At 34.2% G+C, this 20,654-nt stretch overlaps 1 protein-coding gene across 3 annotated transcripts in view; it reads right to left on the minus strand.

The window, feature by feature from the left end:
* The window catches only part of LOC138700912 (polyamine-transporting ATPase 13A3-like), a 200,110-nt gene that overhangs the window by 132,047 nt on the left and 47,409 nt on the right, over positions 1–20,654 (minus strand). Inside the window, exon 1 of one of the 3 annotated variants that reach the window (XM_069827331.1) lies at positions 14,175–14,912. The exons of the other annotated variants lie outside the window; for them this stretch is intronic. Coding sequence (XP_069683432.1) covers positions 14,175–14,214 — 40 coding nt within the window. The 5' untranslated portion in view covers positions 14,215–14,912. Of the gene's footprint in view, positions 1–14,174; positions 14,913–20,654 lie in introns of those variants that run through there. 3 annotated transcript variants of the gene reach the window in all.

Raw genomic sequence — 20,654 nt, forward strand, 5'->3', positions numbered from 1 at the left:
TTTCTGCCTTCCTCTTAGTCTCCACATATGATCCACATATCTTAATGTTGTCTATCATCTGATATCTTCTTCTGCCCCGAACTCTTCTCCCGTTCACCATTCCTTCCAGTGCATCCTTCAGTAGGCAGTTTCTTCTCAGCCAGTGACCCAACCAATTCCTTTTTTCTCTTCCTGATCAGTTTCAGCATCATTCTTTCTTCACCCACTCTTTCCAACACAGCTTCATTTCTTATTCTGTCTGTCCACTTCACACGTTCCATTCTTCTCCATATCCACATTTCAAATGCTTCTAGTCGTTTATCTTCACTTCGTCGTAATGTCCATGTTTCTGCCCCATAAAATGCCACACTCCACACAAAGCACTTCACTACTCTCATTATTAGTTCTTTCTCCAGAGGTCCGCAGAAGATGCTTCTTTTTCTATTAAAAGCTTCCTTTGCCATTGCTATCCTCCTTTTGACTTCCTGGCAGCAACTCATGTTACTGCTTATAGTACACCTTAAGTATTTGAAGCTGTCCATTTTTTCCACTCTCTGATTTCAAATTCGTGCGTTTACCTTCTTTAGTTTTCCTCCGATAACCATGATCTTCGTCTCATTTGCATTTATCTTTTAGAAAGTCGGATTATGAACTTTCGATTGATGAAGTTAAAAGTTTCGTTTTCTTCTTAGAGTAATGATTAGATAAGGTAATGCTATATGTTTTATATTTAATAGAGATTACAAGGGTAGACTAGTACTATACAGGATGTTATGCTTCTTACCATAATTTATGAAGTTATAATTTTGTAAAAAAAATGATTCAAGGTTTATGATCCAAATATATATCTTAGCCTAGTTAAAAAAATATAAATTCTTCAGTGTATAAATTTATCACCATGGAGAATCAGGAAGCCAAAAATTAAACTAAACTTTTGTCTATACTTATTTAATTCATGGCCCCATTATTTTTTATCGTAGTGACAATTTGATATATCCAGTCAAACATTAGGGCCTACTCTTTGTTACGTACAGACATATTATTGCGATCATAAAATTCAGATAATTTTTATAAAAATCCTACTTTCGTAAAATTAAAATTATTTTGTACGATTTGGGACATGAAAAAAATAAACGAAAAAATGATGATGTAGATAATAATAATAATACTTACTTACTGGCTTTTAAGGAACCTGGAGGTTCATTGCCGCCCTCACATAAGCCCGCCATCGGTCCCTATCCTGAGCAAGATTAATCCATTTTCTATCATCATATCCCACCTCCCTCAAATCCATTTTAATATTATCTTCCCATCTACGTCTCGGCCTCCCCAAGGGTCTTTTTCCCTCCGGCCTCCCAACTAACACTCTATATGCATTTCTGGATCCGGCCATACGTGCTACATGACCTGCCCATCTCAAACGTCTGGATTTAATGTCCCTAATTATGTCTGGTGAAGAATACAATGCGTGCAGTTCTGCGTTGTGTAACTTTCTCCATTCTCCTGTAACTTCATCCCTCTTAGCCCCAAATATTTTCCTAAGCACCTTATTCTCAAACACCCCTAACCTATGTTCCTCTCTCAAAGTGAGAATCCAAGTTTCATAACCATACAGAACAACCGGTAATATAACTGTTTTATAAATTCTAACTTTCAGATTTTTTGACAGCAGACTGGATGATAAAAGCTTCTCAACCGAATAATAACACGCATTTCCCATATTTATTCTGCGTTTAATTTCCTCCCGAGCATCATTTATATTTGTTACTGTTGCTCCAAGATATTTGAACTTCTCCACTTCTTCAGAAGGTAAATTTCCAATTTTTATATTTCCATTTCGTACAATATTCTCGTCACGAGACATAATCATATACTTTGTCTTTTCGGGATTTATTTCCAAACTTATCTCAATAATAATAATAATAAATAGTGTTTCTGGTACAATGAAAGAATATCTAACTCGCATATCTATCCTTTACAAATAAAAGACTTACATGGAATGACATACTCGTATATAGGTAACCTTAGCAACCAAGTTCTAAATTGCTTGTTTCACAAATCTCGCTATAAGATACTCAGTCTGAAAGAAGTCTGTGTTTTGTAACAGAGTGTCGGCATAACCAAAAGTCCAGTGATCGAATTCTTTGAGGACGACAAGGAAATAAGGAACTTTATAGAGTTGATTGGCTGGTTAGCACGAAGAGGACCGTCGCATTCAGAATCGCACGTGAGGACATCACAGATTGCGTCACAGTTCCTTGAGTTCAATCACGCAAGATGCCTGGGAATGGGAAAACTGGAAATAGGTCTGTGGATGTATTACTCATTCAGATTTATATAGCTACAAGTTTTCCCAAAACATTAGCAGTTTTATACGTAGATAGACGATATGTCTATATGTAGATAAATTACAATGAGTAGGACATGAAATAAGATAAATGGAAAGAAAATAAGAAGAAAATGAATCAGAGTAAGGTAATAAAGACAAAAAAATTATTAGAAATAAGGAAGAGAAGTTAGTAAATAAAGAAAGGACGACGAATAACGGAAAGATTCTAAAAAGAAGAAAAGAAGGACGAGAAATAAGGAAGAGAATGCATGTAATAAAGACGGTAGAATTTTGAGAGACAAGAAAAAGAAATAGTAAACAACAAAAGAAAGACGAGAAATTACTGAAAGAAATATAATAAAAAGAAGTAAAGATAGACGAGATACAGCCTAAAGAAGGAACTAAAATGAAGACGAAAGCATTATGAAAGAAAATGAAGACGGAGCAATACAGAATAAAAGGATGAGAAATAACGAAGAGTAGATAATAAAAGACAAAAGAATCGGAAATACAGAAACAGAAATGAGAAATATGATAAAGTGAAGAAAATATTCAACAAGGCAGAAAGGCCTGATGACTAGGGAAAAATGGCAGAAGAAGTGAAGAAATCAGGAATGGAAATTTCTGACTGACGCACGGTTGTCTGCTGTAATTCACTAGCGTTGTTAATCCCCCCCTCTCTCCGCAATAAAATTGCTGTCTCGAATGTAACCTCACTGTACCCAGTATCCCCTGTCTGATGACGTCAGTGTGATTTATTGCAGGATCAGCTTCATGATCAAGTCATAAAGTTCTTGTCTGGCGACGAGTAAAACTGGTCTGAGCTTCGTATCTTATCTGGGACACACCTCTCATAAATTACGCTTTAATTGGATAATCCGTTGTGGAATGCGGGGGCGTTTAGATAGGCTGGGCAACTCGCGAAGTATCGAACAGGTCAAAGTTCCAAAGTTCTTAGTTCAGGTCTTGGGAAGTCCGTGAAGGGCCTCATAACATTTTGCGTTATATTCAGTGGTTAATTATATACTTAAAAATAAAACATTCTTTATCTACCTAGAGTGTAATAAGGCATAAATATTAAACAAAATGTTTACGATGAGATATAATTCTTATTATTACTTCAGAACTATATTTCTTCATTTCATTTTTTGAGCATTCTTCCATAGAAATTTATCTGTAGTAATGTCACGAGAGGTCTGAGATCTATCTGGGAAATCTCAGACCTCGAGTGACATTTTTAGGACTATTTCGTGAATAAAATTAGTACATTATGCAACGAGCCTATAATGAAGGTAATTAAGAAGCTTCATACGAGCTTCTTAATTACCATTATATTCGAGTTTCTACGACTTTTTATGCTCGACCATATTTCTCCTGGTTGAGTGTTAGAGAAGTCCGTATGGCCTTAACTCTGCCAGGTTAAATGAATCATTATTATTTCTCACTTGATATTATTAATTTTCTTTGTATCTGACCTTGACCAATGTCCCGTATGTTGTGAGATGTGCGCAGACGCGAAAGTATTGATTTTTTCCGAGGAACAGATGTCCACAATGACCTTGCTAGGCCATAAGAACCTACAGAGATAACATTGAAATTAAATTAGACATTGAAAAACGAGATGACAAAATGAATTTATTTGAATATTATTTACAATTAACGCTAATTATTATAGTAACAGAACATAACCTTCTGCGACGGTATTGGATTTCCAGCCTCCGTGACTTTTCGCTAATTCTCTTTCGATTGCATATCCGAGAATAATCGATACTTGCGGTTTTATAACGGTAGAAAGCTGACCTGTCACTGGCTGAACAGTTGTAACCTGAGTCGTCATTGGCTGAAAGAACTGACCTTTAATGAGTAGGTGTACTTTAATGACATGCATTAAATGTCTGCTACCAGGTGTATAATTACTACATTTCGGCATGGTCGAGCATAAAAAAAATTAAATTATATATCCCTAAGATTCGATCACAAAATGTTAATAATTGTATATTTACGAATACTTAACCTATTCAGACATTGTGAAGTCGAAATACTCGTAGACGAATATCGATTACTGCAATAAAGAAATTCGATGTTATTATTCAGTAATGCCAATTGCGAAAAGCAAAATACAGGTTTAACAATGTTAATTACATGTACTGCACTTTTCTCTTATTATTATAAATACATTTTCATTATCTGCTGAAATCATAATTTAATTTAACAGTAACAGTGGGGACAGCTATATACCAATGCTTATGTATTCACAGCGAGACATGTTGCTACACAGTGAAACCATCTCTGTATAGATAGGCCTAATTAAAACACGAATTTTATTACGCCATACGGAAGGCAGTTTGATCAAAGACCTTATTATTACTCTGCAAGGTCTTTGGGTTTGATATGCGATGATGTTACATAAATTTGTACATCTGACTTTCTATTAATTGTTTAATTTCATTCACAAAATACAAATTTCATAGGCTACTTATAGGTTAAGTTACCTGTGGGAGCAGGACCAATGTCAGCTGTGCCTTATTTCGACAGTTACAATCAGTGCTATATGAAAGCATTTTTTATAGCTCGACAAACGCATTCTCGCTGTAGTGTGTAACGGAACTAAAGCTGCATCTACACAGTTCAATATTCCAATCGCGTATGCGTGCAATGTGGGAAGAATATTGAAAGAATCAAGTTTAAAAGATACGTTCAATTAAGATGCATGAAAATTTTGTGTCTACATGGTGCGCCGTTTTGAACGTCGTCTTCACTGCGTAAATATATTAATTAATATTAAATATCAATCTTGCATTCATTGCTTTAAAGTTGAAAGAAAAGTTTAACCGTGTAGTTGCATCTTAATGTATTCATGATCATCAATTTACGGGGAAACAGTTGGCGACAACGACTAAACAAAAGAACGACCATGCGATAAATTGATAGCGATAAATCTAGCTGCAAAAATTATCGCAAAGTGTGACTGTGATTGGTTGGAATTCAAAATTTAATTACACTTCATTGGTCGAAAATGGGATGACATCATATAAACGAAATAGTCTATAGTAATGTCACAAGAGGTCTGAGATTTGCCGATAAATCAATTAGCGGAGCGAATGGATTTATTTTGGAAATCTCAGACCTCGAGTGACATTTATTAGGACTATTTCGTGAATAAAATCAAAATGTAAATAATATATCCCTAAAATTCGCTCACAAAATAATAATAACTGTATATTTATGAATACTTAACTATTCAGACATTGTGAAGTCGAAATAGATGAATAACGATTAATGCAATAAAGAAATTGAATGTTATTCAGTAATGCCAATTGAGAAAAGCGAAATACAGGTTTAAAAATGTTAATTACATGTACTGCGATTTTCTCTTGTTATTATAACAGAAATACGTTTTCATTATCTGCTGAAATCATAATTTAATTTAAACATTTTATAGTATAATTACAAATAACCTGATTAATACATTAATTAAATGAACAATTGTTATGAAGGAGTGTCATTTTCTTTAGATACAATGGACATGGAATTAGAAGATGAAGATGTAGATGTGGAAGTAGGATTTCGCACTTTATTTAGTACAATGGATTCATGCTAATCGATTTACGTGGAAACAGTTGGCGACACTGAATAAACAAAAGAATGACAATGCGATAAATTGATAGTGATAAATCGAGCTGCAGAAATTATCGCGATGTATGACTGTGATTGGCTGGAATTCAAAATTTCATTACACTTCATTGGCAGAAAATGGAATGACGTCATATAAACGAAATAGTCAACAGTAATATCACTAGAGGTTTTGATTTATGTACAGAAAATCAAAACTCGAGTGGGATTTAATTGACTATTACACGATTAGAAGAAAGTATATTAAGATTAGAAGAAATAGAGTACTCTAATATAACAAAATATTGATTGGCTTACCAAAATTCTATTTCCCTAATGTTAGCTTCACCAAACGTTTGAACGGAGCCGCCATTTTCAGTTCACGATCTATATGAGGTAAACAAATTACGATCGCAAAGTATGTTTTATAGTACCTACGGTTTCAAATGTTGGCAAACAAAGATACAAATAGTAGGGAGGTGATAAAAACAGAAAAAAAGTATATAAGGATTAGAAGAAATAAAGTATTCTCATACAATAAAAGAGATATTAATTGACTTACTAAAATTCTATTCTTTTTCTTCTTCTTCTCCCTTCAAGGATTAGGTGATATCACCTGTTCCGGTCTCTATTGTCCAGCCACCTCTTGCGAGGTCTACCCAGATTCCTTTTCCCGATCGGGCGATAATTCATTATCTTCTTTGGTAACCTATTCTCTGCCATTCTGTCAACATGATCTTTCCATTTTGTTTTATTTTCTTCTACCATGTCGTGTACTGAGAAAATATTGAGATCTGATCTTATTGTTTCATTTTTTATTTTATCGGCTTTAGTGCATCTTCTTACGCATCTCATAAATTTCATCTCTGCTGATTGTATACGCGATTCTTCTTTTTTTGTTATTGTCCATGATTCAGAGCCATGTATAAGAGTAGGTACAGCCATAACTTTATAAAATTTCATTTGAGTTTCTTTTCTCGTTTTTCTTCCTAAAGTTCATCCAATTGTTCCACATATCATCTGAAATCTATTAACTTTCTTCTCAATATCTTTCTCATAATTAAAACTAATATCACATCCTAGATAATTGAAGTGGGATACTTGTTCTAAAATGTTTCCATTTACTAGTATTTTAGATCTAACAGGATTTGTCCCTTTAAAAGCCATTATCTTTGTTTTGTTTGCAGATATAGTTAGATTGTAAAATATTGCATTTTGGCTTAATCTATACACTGCTCTTTGTAGGTTATCTTCTGTTTCCTGGATAATTATTTGATCATCAGCGTATAGTAAAGTATTTAAAGGTGTGTTAGATTCTATTTTAATCGCAGTCTGTATTTCATCTTTCCACTTCAAAACTAGATCGTCAATATATAAATTGAACAGAGTGGGTGATAAACTGCACCCTTGTCGAACACCTATTCTATTCTATTCACCAAAACGTTTCAACGGAGCCGCCATTTTCAGTCGACTATCTATGCGGGAAACATCTGACGATCGCAAAGCAAGTTTTCTAGTACCGTAAAGAATTTTCAGTTTGAAATGTTGGCAAACAAAGAAACAAATGCTAGGGACGTGATCAAATTGTAGCGAAAATCAGGTATGATTGATTGAAACACGTCTTTCATACCGTTTTATTGGACAAAAGTAGTATGACGCAGTAAAAGTAAAATAGTCTCCTAAAAACTGAAAGGCTCAATAGCTAAAATTCGACTCAATTTGAATGTAGACATGAAAATTTCGTCTTTAGGAGATGGGTTACTGAAAATAAATTGTATCACTTCTTTAATTACTATACAGGGTGTTGGAGAATAAGGTGCTTAGGAAAATATTTGCCGCTAAAAGGAGAAAGTTACACAACACAGAACTGCACGCATTGTATTCTTCACCTGACATAATTAGTACACATTAAATCCAGACGTTTGAGATGGGCAGGGCATGTAGCACGTATGGGTGAATCCAGATATGCATGTAGGATGTTAGTTGGGAGACCGGAGGGAAAAAGACCTTTGGGGAGGCCGAGACGTAGAAGGGAGGGTAATATTAAAATGGATTTTAGGGAGGTGGGATATGATGATAGGGACTGGATTAATCTTGCTCAGGATAGGGACCGATGGCGGGCTTATGTGAGGGCGGCAATGAACTTCCGGGTTCTTTAAAAGCCATTTGTAAGTAGTAGTAGTAGTAGTAGTAGTAGTAGTAGTAGTAATAATAATAATAATAATAATAATAATAATAATAATAATAATAATGATGATAATAATAATAGCAGCATTTAGACTTGTGCATGTTTTCTCAGAATAATCAGTAATTTCGTAACACTGGAACTCCATTTCGTCAAAGTACAGTCCTTACCCAATCCTTAAAATTGTTATTGTCAGTATCTTATCTGCATTCTATTGTCCATAAAACAGGAATTTCTGGTTTAAGAAATTGTAACGTAATAGTAGTGGGTGTTTAAATATATATTATATGCTAAAAGAATAAGTTTTTTCTAGAAAAATGCGATAGGAAAGGTGGGCACTTATCTCAGACGTCAACACTGGGTTGGGAAATGCCTTGGGTAAGAAAAAACTTCAGAAACTAGATTAAATACAAAAAGAAGACCAGCGGTGAAACGAATAGCATGCTTCATGTACTGCACTAATGGTAAATTGAGCGGAGTTGAGACATTAGTATCCTGGCAACCACATGTCTATCTGTAGTTCATTTATTTGACTGGTCTCTTTTGTTTTTATAAATTAAATTGATACATGCATTAAACGTCAATGGTTACTGTGATAAGAAAAAAAGAGGAATGTCAGCTGTTTTTCAGAAAATGTTATTTTATAAGTACACATTTTAAGGAAAATTATTTTATTTCAGCTGCATCATTCTTAGATGAATTACTGATTGACTACTAAACTAAACAAATACAAAACCCGTCAAATAACTTGTGGAAAATCGCTGTCCAGAGACCAATGGATACGAAAAAACACTTTTATAAAAATTTGAAGTCATATAATTTATAAATATCACCCTTGCTGCGATTTATATTATTATTATTATTATTATTATTATTATTATTATTATTATTATTATTTACTTACTTACAAATGGCTTTTGGAGAACCCGGAGGTTCATTGCCGCCCTCACATAAGCCCGCCATCGGTCCCTATCCTGAGCAAGATTAATCTAGTCCCTACCATCATATCCCACCTCCCTCAAATCCATTTTAATATTATCCTCCCATCTACGTCTCGACCTCCCCAAAGTCTTTTTCCCTCTGGCCTCCCAACAAACACTCTATATACATTTCTAGATTCGTCCATACGTGCTACATGCCCTGCCCATCTCAAACGTCTTAATTTAATGTTCCTAATTATGTCAGGTGAAGAATACAATGCGTGCAGTTCTGTGTTGTGTAACTTTCTCCATTCTCCTGTAACTTCATCTCTCTTAGCCCTAAATATTTTTCTAAGTACCTTAGTCTCAAACACCCTTAACCTCTGTTCCTCTTTCAAAGTGAGAGTCCAGGTTTCACAACCATACAGAACAACCGATAATATAACTGTTTTATAAATTCTAACTTTCAGGTTTTTAGAGCAGACTGGATAACAAAAGCTTCTCAACCGAATAATAACAGGCATTTCCCATATTTATTCTGCGTTTAATTTCCTCCGGAGTGTCATTTATATTTGTTACTGTTGCTTCCAGGTATTTGAATTTTTCCACTTCTTCAAAGGATAAATTTCCAATTTTTATATTTCCATTTCGTACTTTGTTCTGGTCACGAGACATAATCATATATTTTTTCTTTTCGAAATTTACTTCCAAACTTATGTTTTCACTTGCTTCAAGTAAAATTCCCGTGTTTTACCAAATCATTCGTGGATTTTCTACGTTATTATTATTATTATTATTATTATTATTATTATTATTATTATTATTATTATTATTATTATTCGAGAAACTTCTGTTGATGAAATCTGCGAATATTATTTATTGCATTAAAGAAATTTAAAAATCTTAGTTTTGGTATTAAATTTTGCCATTTCGGGTTGGCAACGCCTTTTTTTTTCAGCTGACAGCCGAAAATCTGACGTATTTTGTATATTTCCTGTGTTATTGCAAGCAGTTAAATAAATAATAGACCTCGTTATTGAAGTAGAAAAATTACGCACTGTTAAAAAGAAAAGACATGTCTTTGACATTGAGAAACCATTCTTCCACACTTTTATATTATCCAAAGAGACGTTTGATAGCTCACGGAAAACACAACTTTGAGATTCCCTGAACTGTTTTGACGTTTATTTATTTCCTATTGTACAGAAATCCACGAAGTATGAAAGATGATTCATTTAACTTGGTTGCTAAGCAACTACATTGCATTATATGGAGACATGGTCTGGTGTACTTGTACCCACATTTTACAGCATTAGACACTTAATTCCATTTATCTTAATGACTTAGCGATGTTATCTCTGGTTCTATTGTATCTGTGCCAAGTTTCATGGCCCAAAGTGCATCAACACTTCCACTTACTTACTTTGTAGACGTATAAAGTTTTAAGGTCCTCGGAAAAAAAATAGTATTTAAAAGAAATATCAGTCAATGGGTGATATATTTATGTTTTCGCACATAATTTTCAATGCAGTTTACACTTATTATGTAAAAAACAGTAAAGATACCTTTCAAAATAGGCCTATGTGCATTTATCAGTCTGTTTACCTGAATATTTATTTTCTGAATCGCGGAATTTGATTTAGTTGTAACAAAGTTCATATTTATGTTACGATTTCGTACGATACACTCTGAGTAGACCGAAAATGTCACTTCAAAGATAATAGTAATATACGTTACAAGAGCGGTGTGTTGAAGTTTTCATGTTCGAGGAAAAGTTTGAAAAAGCGAAACGTAGTTGAGCTTTTTTAATTTCCGAGAATTGAAAGAAAACATACCGCTCGTGTATCGTACATTATTTTGTGCGAAGATCGTTTATTACATACCTGAAAGAAGAATTTCTAATTAGTTGCAATGAAATCTCCATCTTGGTTTCTGTTCAATGACGGCAAATTTGCAAAACAAAAATATCTTTCTTCAACATTGTTGCTATAAAATGTTTTCTGTGTTTACTATACTCCAGCAGGCCTTGATATACGTCTGTCTTTTTTTCCCCCCAGTCTATAAATGAGAACTTAAAACAAACGGTAAGGTTATGTAATGATTTATTTTTCATTTTAATATTTTAACAATATTATTTATATAACATATTGCAGTAATAACATCGGCATCTGGAATCTTGTTGATTTTTTCACGGCTTCCTTAATGTTACTTGCATCACGAATGCAGTAACTTTAGTGGAGTTCTAGAGTTTACTTAATTTTTGCAAATATTTAAAAACAATAATTAACAGTGCAATTTAGGTGAAATTGCAGTGGTAAGTTTCCAATTTATAATTATTACTATATTGAACGTCTCTAAAAATAATATGTTAAAAAACTAAAGCAGTAAAATCAATATGTCACTTAAGCGGTAAGAAGAGGGAAATTGTTATGGGTGTTAGGTTGGGAATACTGAATGTGGAATTTTAGACTTTCCGCGGATTGGTTTTGTGTTGAAACCAAGCAAATACGCACGATCTCGCACAAAATATTTTGCATCGCACAAAATTTTGTACAGATGATGGTATTGTGGACGTGTTTATGCAGTTTAAATTATTAAATTGTGGATGAAAACTGTAGAAGTTTTATAAATCACATAAGCGTTCTCTTAATGGGAATACCTACTAAAAGGTTGGTTTCATTCTAAAATAAAATGCACCCAAAGCTACACTACACATTAGAAATTGAAAGCAACAAATCCATAAATTTTCTAGACATCACAATAACAAAAGTAGACAACAAACACACATTCAAAGTATACAGAAAACCCACAACAACACACATACACAACACATCCAACCACCCCACACAACACAAACAAGCTGCATTCCGAACAATGGTACACAGACTACTCAACATACCAATGAACCAACAGGATTACAACGAAGAACTAAACACAATCAAATATATAATACAAGAAAACGGATACAACCCTAACATAATAGACAACATAATACGTAAGACAAAACATAATCACAAAAAATATAAGAATACAACACAAACACAAGAACACAAAAAAAAAACATCACACTACATAGGAAAACAAAAACACACACAAGATTGCAACCTCATTCAAGAAATTAAATTACAACATCGCATACAGAACAAATAACACTCTACAAAAACATCCCAACACACAAACAACACAAACAAACAAATACAACCACACAGGCGTATACAAACTCAAATGTAACACCTGCAACAACTTCTACATAGGACAGACAGGCAGATCGTTTCAAACACGTTACAAAGAACACATCACAGCCATAACAAAATTACAAAACACCTCCACATATGCAGAACACATCACAAATGCTAACCACACCTACAGAGACATCAACACAGACATGGAAATACTGCACATCCAACCAAAAAGTCAGAAACTAAACACGCTAGAACAATACGAAATATATAGAACAAAAACACATCCAAATGAAATTCTCAACATACAACTCAATTTCAGAACACACACACTCTTTGATTCTACATTACACTACAAAAACACACCCCACAGGAAACACAAACAAAAGGCGCCAAGATGAGGACCAACCAGTTCTGAAGGTGGCCCATAACAGGCCGAAACATGTTAACCATGTACTGTAAACTTAACACGCGAAAGATATGTGATACATATTCCGAAGTGATATAGTGTTAAAAGATGTACAACTAAAGTAGACATCCAAATCAAATTAAAATATATTCGTTTTCTGAAATATTACTGACTACTAACATTTGAAACAACAGCATTATTTTTTACAGTTTGGGATGTGGAAGATATCACTAAATATAGTCTATTATGTGCATAACATATGGAATTAAGCAAACATTTTAAGCATTTATCGCATGTTTCAATATTATACGACAGCTGTACCAACTTTGTTTTATAGACCAGGATTTCGAAGTCTTGACGATACATTAACGGCTACGAACAAAGTTGCAGAATTATGAATCTTTCCAGGAAGTAATAGAGTATTAGAGGACTGACCATATTGTAAATGAAGACATCCTAATCGAAGTGAATCGTTTTTTCAAATATCATCTACTATTACTTACTTACAAATGACTTTTAAAGAACCCGTAAGTTCATTGCCGCTCTCACATAAGCCCGCCATTGGTCCCTATCCTGAGCAAGATTAATCCAATCATATCTCAGCTCCCTCAAATCCATTTTAATATTATCCTCCAATCTACGTCTCGACCTCTTCAAAAATCTAGTCTATTTTCCCTCAGACCTTCTAACTAACATTCTATATGCATTTCTGGATTCACCCATACGTGCTACATACCCTGCCCATCTCAATTTAATGTTCCTAAATATGTCAGGTGAAGAATATAATGCCTGCAGTTCTGCGTTGTGTAGCTTTCTCCATTTTCTTGTAACTTCATCCCTCTTAGCCCCAAATATTTTCCTAAGCATTTTATTCTCGAATATTCTTAATCTCTGTTCCTCTCCAAAAGTGAGAGTGCAAGTTTCACAACCATACAGAACAATCGGTAATATAAAGTTTTATAAATTGTAACTTTCAGATTTTTTGACAGCAGACTGGATGACAAAAGCTTCTCAACCGAATTATAACAGGCATTTCCCATATTTATTCTGCGTTTAATTTCCTTCCGAGTATCATTTATATTTGTTACTGTTGCTCCAAGATATTTGAATTTTTCCACCTTTTAAAAAGATAAGTTTCTAATTTTTATATTTTCATTTCGTAGTATGTTCTGGTCACGAGACGTAATCATGTAGGCCTACTTAGGTTTTGAAGTAAATCCCGAAAAACAATCTGATTACTTCGAGTAAAATTCCTGCGTTTTCCCTAATAGTTTGTGGATTTTCATCATCGATTATTAGCATTCGAAAAAAAAAAACACTAGGCCTACTACTTGTTAAACTTCGGAATCTTCGAGATATCCCAAAATATAGCCTATTATGTGTATAAGAGATGAAGTAATCTATCATTGATACAAACAATTTCAAACTTTCGTATTTCATAATATAAAATAGCCTCTAAACATGTTCTCTGTAGCTGAAGATAGCGATGAATTTAAAACGATACAAGGCACACTGTCTGAAGAGTTCTTCCTCATGTTCTTATCTGATATTCATTAATTACCTTGAGGTACTGGAAGGTATTCCTTGAAGTTGCAAACCATCGCTTCCTCTCTGAGCTCCGGCAGCTGCTGGAGAAACACTGACTGGTCTTCAGTCAAGACAGCCCTTCCTTTAAAAGGGCGCGATTACCAACGGCTGACTCAGAGGAAAACTCTTGAGGCATTTCCCAGAGGTGAGTAGGATTCGAACGCACATGTCCTCAACAGGACAGCTCACAACTCACAAACCACACCTACGGCTCTTTTCAACAATGTACTGTAGGTAACTCTATCATGCAGGATGAAGTATGAAGATGAATGTCATTTATTGCATCACCATGTATTAATTCTTCCTATGAAGTCCACACCTGTGGAGTAACGGTCAGCGCGTCTGGCCGCGAAGCCAGGTGGCCCGGGTTCGAATCCCGGTCGGGGCAAGTTACCTGGTTGAGGTTTTTTCCGGGGTTTTCCCTCAACCCAATACGAGCAAATGCTGGGTAACTTTCGGTGCTGGACCCCGGACTCGTTTCACCGGCATTATCACCTTCATATCATTCAGACGCTAATCTAGATGTTGATACAGCGTCGTAAAATAACCCAATCTATATATCTTCCTATGAAGTTGTTCCTTGATTCTGTGTGATAGTATTATGATAAGTAATTAAGACTGAAGATTAATTACGTCTTATATTTCTTCTCCTTCATCTTGTTCTTCTTCATTATCTTCTTCTTCATCTTCTTCTTCATTATCTTCTTCTTCTTCATCTTCTTCTTCTTCATCTTCTTCTTCATCTTCTTCTTCATCTTCATCATCTTCTTCTTCATTATCTTCTTCTTCTTCATCTTCTTCTTCTTCATCTTCATCTTCTTCATCTTCATCTTCTTCATTATCTTCTTCTTCATCTTCTTCTTCATCTTCTTCTTCATCTTCATCTTCTTCTTCTTCATCTTCTTCTTCATTATCTTCTTCTTCATCTTCTTCATTATCTTCTTCTTCATCTTCTTCTTCATCTTCATCTTCTTGTTCTTCATCTTCATCTTCTTCTTCATCTTCTGCTTCATTATCTTCTTCATTATCTTCTTCTTCACCTTCTTCTTCACCATCTTCTTCTTCGTCTTTTTCTTCTTCGTCTTCTTCTTTTTCATCTTCTTCTTAATCATCATCATCTTCTTCATCTTCTTCTTCTTCATCTTCTTCTTCATCATCATCTTCTTAATCTTCTTCGTCATCATCATCATCTTCTTCTTCATCATCTTCTTCATCATCATCATCATCATCATCATCATCTTCTTCTTCTTCTTCTTCTTCATCATCTTCTTCATCATCATCTTCTTCATCATCATCTTCTTCATCATCATCTTCTTCATCATCTTCTTCTTCTTCATCATCATCGTCATCTTCTTCTTCATCTTCTGCTTCATCATCTTCTTCTTCTTTATCATCTTCTTCATCATCATCATCATCTTCTTCTTCTTCATCTTCTTCATCATCATCTTCTTCTTCATCTTATTCTTCTTCTTCATCATCATCGTCATCATCTTCTTCTTCTTCTTCATCTTCTGCTTCATCATCTTCTTCTTCTTCATCTTCTTCTTCGTCATCATCTTCTTCTTCTTCATCTTCTGCTTCATCTTCTTCATCATCTTCTTCTTCTTCATCTTCTTTTTCATCATCATCATCTTCTTCTTCATCATCTTCTACTTCTTCATCGTCTTCTTCTTCTTCATCTTCTTCATCATCATCATCTTCTTCTTCATCTTCTTCTTCATCTTCATCATCATCATCTTCTTCTTCATCTTCTTCATCATCTTCTTCTTCATCTTCTTCATCATCATCATCTTCTTCTTCTTCTTCTTCATCATCTTCTTCTTCATCTTCTTTTTCATCATCATCTTCTTCATCTTCATCATCATCATCTTCTTCTTCATCTTCTTCATCATCTTCTTCTTCATCTTCTTTTTCATCATCATCATCTTCTTCTTCATCATCTTCTACTTCTTCATCGTCTTCTTCTTCTTCATCTTCTTCATCATCATCATCTTCTTCTTCATCTTCTTCTTCATCTTCATCATCATCATCTTCTTCTTCATCTTCATCATCATCATCTTCTTCTTCATCTTCTTCATCATCTTCTTCTTCATCTTCTTCATCATCTTCTTCTTCATCTTCTTCATCATCATCATCTTCTTCTTCTTCTTCTTCTCAAGGCACAACAACTTCAAAATTGAATGTCTTGGCCTTCTCAACAATTTTTTTTTCCAGGAACTTCTATTCTGTATGACCATCATCCAATCCGTGATTCTTAGCTTCCTCAAATCATGCACAATATCATCTTCCCAGCTGCTTTTCGGCCTACCCGCAGCTCTAGTTCCCAGGGGTTTCCATTTATATACGCCTTTCACTAGCATCTGGTCTTCCATTCTTTTAACATGGCCAAACCAACTTAACCTCATAGGCGTAGGTGACAACTGGCCTTATTGTGGTCCAATATAATCTTAATTTGGCTTTTTTGTTATTAGTTTGCTTTTAAATAAACTTTGGTTGGCGAAATAGGCTCTGTTACCATTAGGCCTACATCTTACATCATTAACCTCTTCCCTTACTATATATTTTACCAGTTTTGTGAAAAAAAAAGTGTCATTTTTTTTTATTTTCGTAAAGAGGCCATTTAATATTGCAGAATCACTGTACATCACTAATTTTCTTACATACCTAAAAAATCACTATGAAATAGACATACATTCAAACCTGAATTATTATCCCGAGTTATCTCGTGTACCTTGATTCCAGCTCTGGTAGTTGTCCCACTTTGATTTTATAATAATAATAATAATAATAATAATAATAATAATCATAATAATAATGATTTATTTTAGCTGGCAGAGTTAAGGCCGTAAGGTCTTCTCTTCCACTCAACCAGCAAAAAGTGTATATACATATGCATGAACTTACAAAGAATTCAACAATTTGATTTAGATGAGAGTTACATGTATACAAGAGTTATTTACGAATTAAACAACAAAATACTATGAACTATTAATTAAACACTGAAATAAACTGTGTAGCAGAATTAAGCTAAAATACATAGAATGTTAATATATTTCAAATGATATTAGATAATAGAAAGAGATTATTATGAGACAATTTCGAAAATACAGCACTATCAGGATGATGTCTAAAAGAAAGAAGTAACAATGTAGTCAGTGATAGTTTAAATCAGTATGATTGGAGTGAAATGCTAATAAGGTTATCTTTTAAGCTGTTCTTAAAGGTGTTTGTTGTTTTGCAGCCCCTAATACTTTGTGACAAGGAATTCCATTGACGCGAGGTGGATATTGTAAAAGATGATGAATAGCAAGATGTTCTATGAAGAGGTATACTTAGCGTGCCACAGATAAGTGATCTGGTATTTACGTCGTGGTTAGAGTATAGATAAGAGAAACGAGAAGAAAGGTAATTTGGTGTTAAGGTGTGCAGAATTCGAAAGAGTAAAGACAAAGAGTGTAAAGTTCTGCATTCTTTAAGTCGGAGCCACGAGAGACTTGCGAAGGACGGTGATATGTGATCATATCGTCGGATGTTGCACACGTATCTGACGCACATATTCTGAGCTCGCTGTAACTTGACTGACAGTTCAGAACTTAGGTCACTTAACAAAACGTCACAATAATCGAAGTGCGGCGTTACTAGGGTTTGCACTAGGGTAAGTTTTAGTTGCTGGGGCAAGAAGTTTCTCAAGCGACTCAAACAGTGAATGGAGGAACAGATTTTTTTTATCGTTTCTTTAACTTGAAAATTCCAACTTAGATTATTATCAAAAAAGAAGCCAAGATTTTTTACGACAGATGAATAAGGGATTAGCGTGTTGTTAAGGGTAACAACTGAAAGATTACTGTTATTAAGGGAGTTAACTAAACGCTTATGTCCAATAATTATGGCTTGAGTCTTACTTGGGTTAAGTGCGAGTCCGAAATTGGCCGCCCAAGTGGAGATTTTCTCCTGAACTATTTACCAAGTTATGTTTTTTATGGATTAATTTATGAGGTGCAATACCAGTGCTGTTATCAAGAAGTTAAATGTTGCTTGTCGTGTGATAGACTCGAAAGCAGGTTATTACGCATAGTGGCACATTGCATTCCGGACAGTAGTATCTGCTCTCCTATATGAGAGCGTTTTGGGAAGAATGGTGTAGCAGTCACTGAATATTTGTACCAGTACATCTGTTCTTCAGGCTTGTGAATAATGTCCTGCAGTATCACTATGCCCAAAAGTACACGTATTTCAGAGTCTGTAGTAGGCCGCCACGAATTATTTTCAGCATTCTGTGAACACTTATTAGCATGCCGAATCGTCTCCTCGAATATAATGTTGATGAGGTCAATATTAAAGAATAATTTAAAAAATTGAGAATTATCGTTATCAGAAACAATGTTAAAATCTCAGGGAATGGGGACCTTGGAGGTGCAGAAGAAATGGTGCCAGATGTCTTCTATTCAAATCATTGTCGAAAAGACGCGACATCAACTGATCTGAATTTGTTTGTTGGTCTATAATTTCGTCTTCTGATACCGATGTTTCATTTCCTAATCTTCTACAGGAATATATTCCTGATCAAAAGTTTCGGAATCACTAACTTGACCCATCTTTACACAAAACAGCACAAAAAACACTAAACACAAACAGAACTAACTAGCATCTACTCACTACTGTGTGTGAATGCTATATGAGCATAGAATTCCACTCGCAAGGAAGAAGTACAAAAAACATAACCAGATATAGCAATATCACTAACTTCTGTAGCCATCTAGTGAGGAGAAGTTTAATGAAAGAATGGAAACGTATATATTCGGGATATAATCCTTAGCAGCGAAAATGGGACTCAAATGAGTTAACTCGGGTTAATCAGGGAAGTGGTTAATCATAACTTATCGAGATACACTCTTAAAATTAATTGCCATTTGTCATTTTTTTATAAGAAATTAGGATTTTCCATTTTTATTATTAAAAAATTACTTGAGGTCTAAAATAGTTCTCCACTAATTTTCATGTCCATAGAACACTCCAGTATAGGAATTTGTACTAACCAACTCAAAATAGGTGTTGAAAATGTCTCACCTCCTTATGAAATTGTTAACCATTTTAAGAAGTTCTCCTTCACTGATTGACTCGCTTTCAACTCTTATATAGTGTTTAAACTCATTTATTATATGCAGGTTTTTCGCATAAACCTTATTTTCAAGTGCCCCCCCCCCCATAGATAGAAATTGCATGGTGTTAAATCTGGAATTTGTGGGGTGCACAAATTTTTACTGTGGGAGATTGCTGCCCACTCAAATCAGGAAGTAACTGCCTTACCCTTCTACTATGCTGATGACTTTATTAATAGCCTGTGTTTATCTTTGTTATACACAAGGCATATCCTACGTAATTGAAACATTTTTTGCGGTTGGACTATAAATAATTGTTTTTCCTCCTCCTAATGAGTATTTACAAAGAGCATCCTATAGCACTTGCTTTTGTCGAAGAGTTTTCCTTGTCATCTTTTAAATTAAAGATCTATTTCTGAAGATAGTCGTCATTTTTTTTTCTCTAAAACTGTCTCGTCACTCCAACAATAATAATAAATTTCATTTACGTAACTTGTTATTTAAATCTATCCTCGAGTGTTTTCTTTTTACACGATCTTACTAATATAGTAGAGTTGAGACAGAAAAGTTACTAATAAACCATGCGTTAAGCAATGGATGTATAAGCAGTATGTAACTATACATAGGAATTGCTTTGCTGTAGTTATGCACACGAAATTCCGTGTTTAAGCGTTGTATACAGAGAAAAAAATGGCCGTCTCTCTAACAGTTGTTCGTATCGATTGTCATTTTATGATGATGGTTGCCTAGCAACTATAGAAGAATAAAAAATATTACAAAATCTATACTAATAATAAATCTGTAGCCGAAATTTTTCTGGTAATTTTCGATTTTCCAAAAATAATTGGTCCTAATATATATAAAATTAACCACCCTGAAACCGAAAATCGCTTTTTTGAAATTTTTGTTTTTTTTTTTTTTTATGTCTGTCTGTCTGTATGTTTGTTACCTTTTCACGCAATAATGGATGAACGGATTTCGATGAAAATTGGAATATAAATTAAGTTCGTTGTAACTTAGATTTTAGGCTGTATGGCATTCAAAATACATTATTTAAAAGGGGGGTTATAAGGGGGCCTGAATTAAATAAATCGAAATATCTCGCTTATTATTGATTTTTGTGAAAAATTTTACATAACAAACGTTTCTTTAAAAATAATTTGCGATAAGTTTTATTCCTCGAAAAATTTTGATAGGACTGATATTTAATGAGATAAATGAGTTTTAAAATTAAAATAACTGCCATCTAAGGCCGTGTAAAGAATTAAAAAACAAATGACTTCGTCTATAAGGGGCCTTGGACAGCAACAATCGAAAGCTATGAAAGTTAGCCTACATAGAGTGTTTCTGTGTTT

This window comes from Periplaneta americana, chromosome 6, assembly GCF_040183065.1.
Source record: "Periplaneta americana isolate PAMFEO1 chromosome 6, P.americana_PAMFEO1_priV1, whole genome shotgun sequence".
Classification (NCBI taxonomy): Eukaryota; Metazoa; Arthropoda; class Insecta; order Blattodea; family Blattidae; genus Periplaneta; species Periplaneta americana.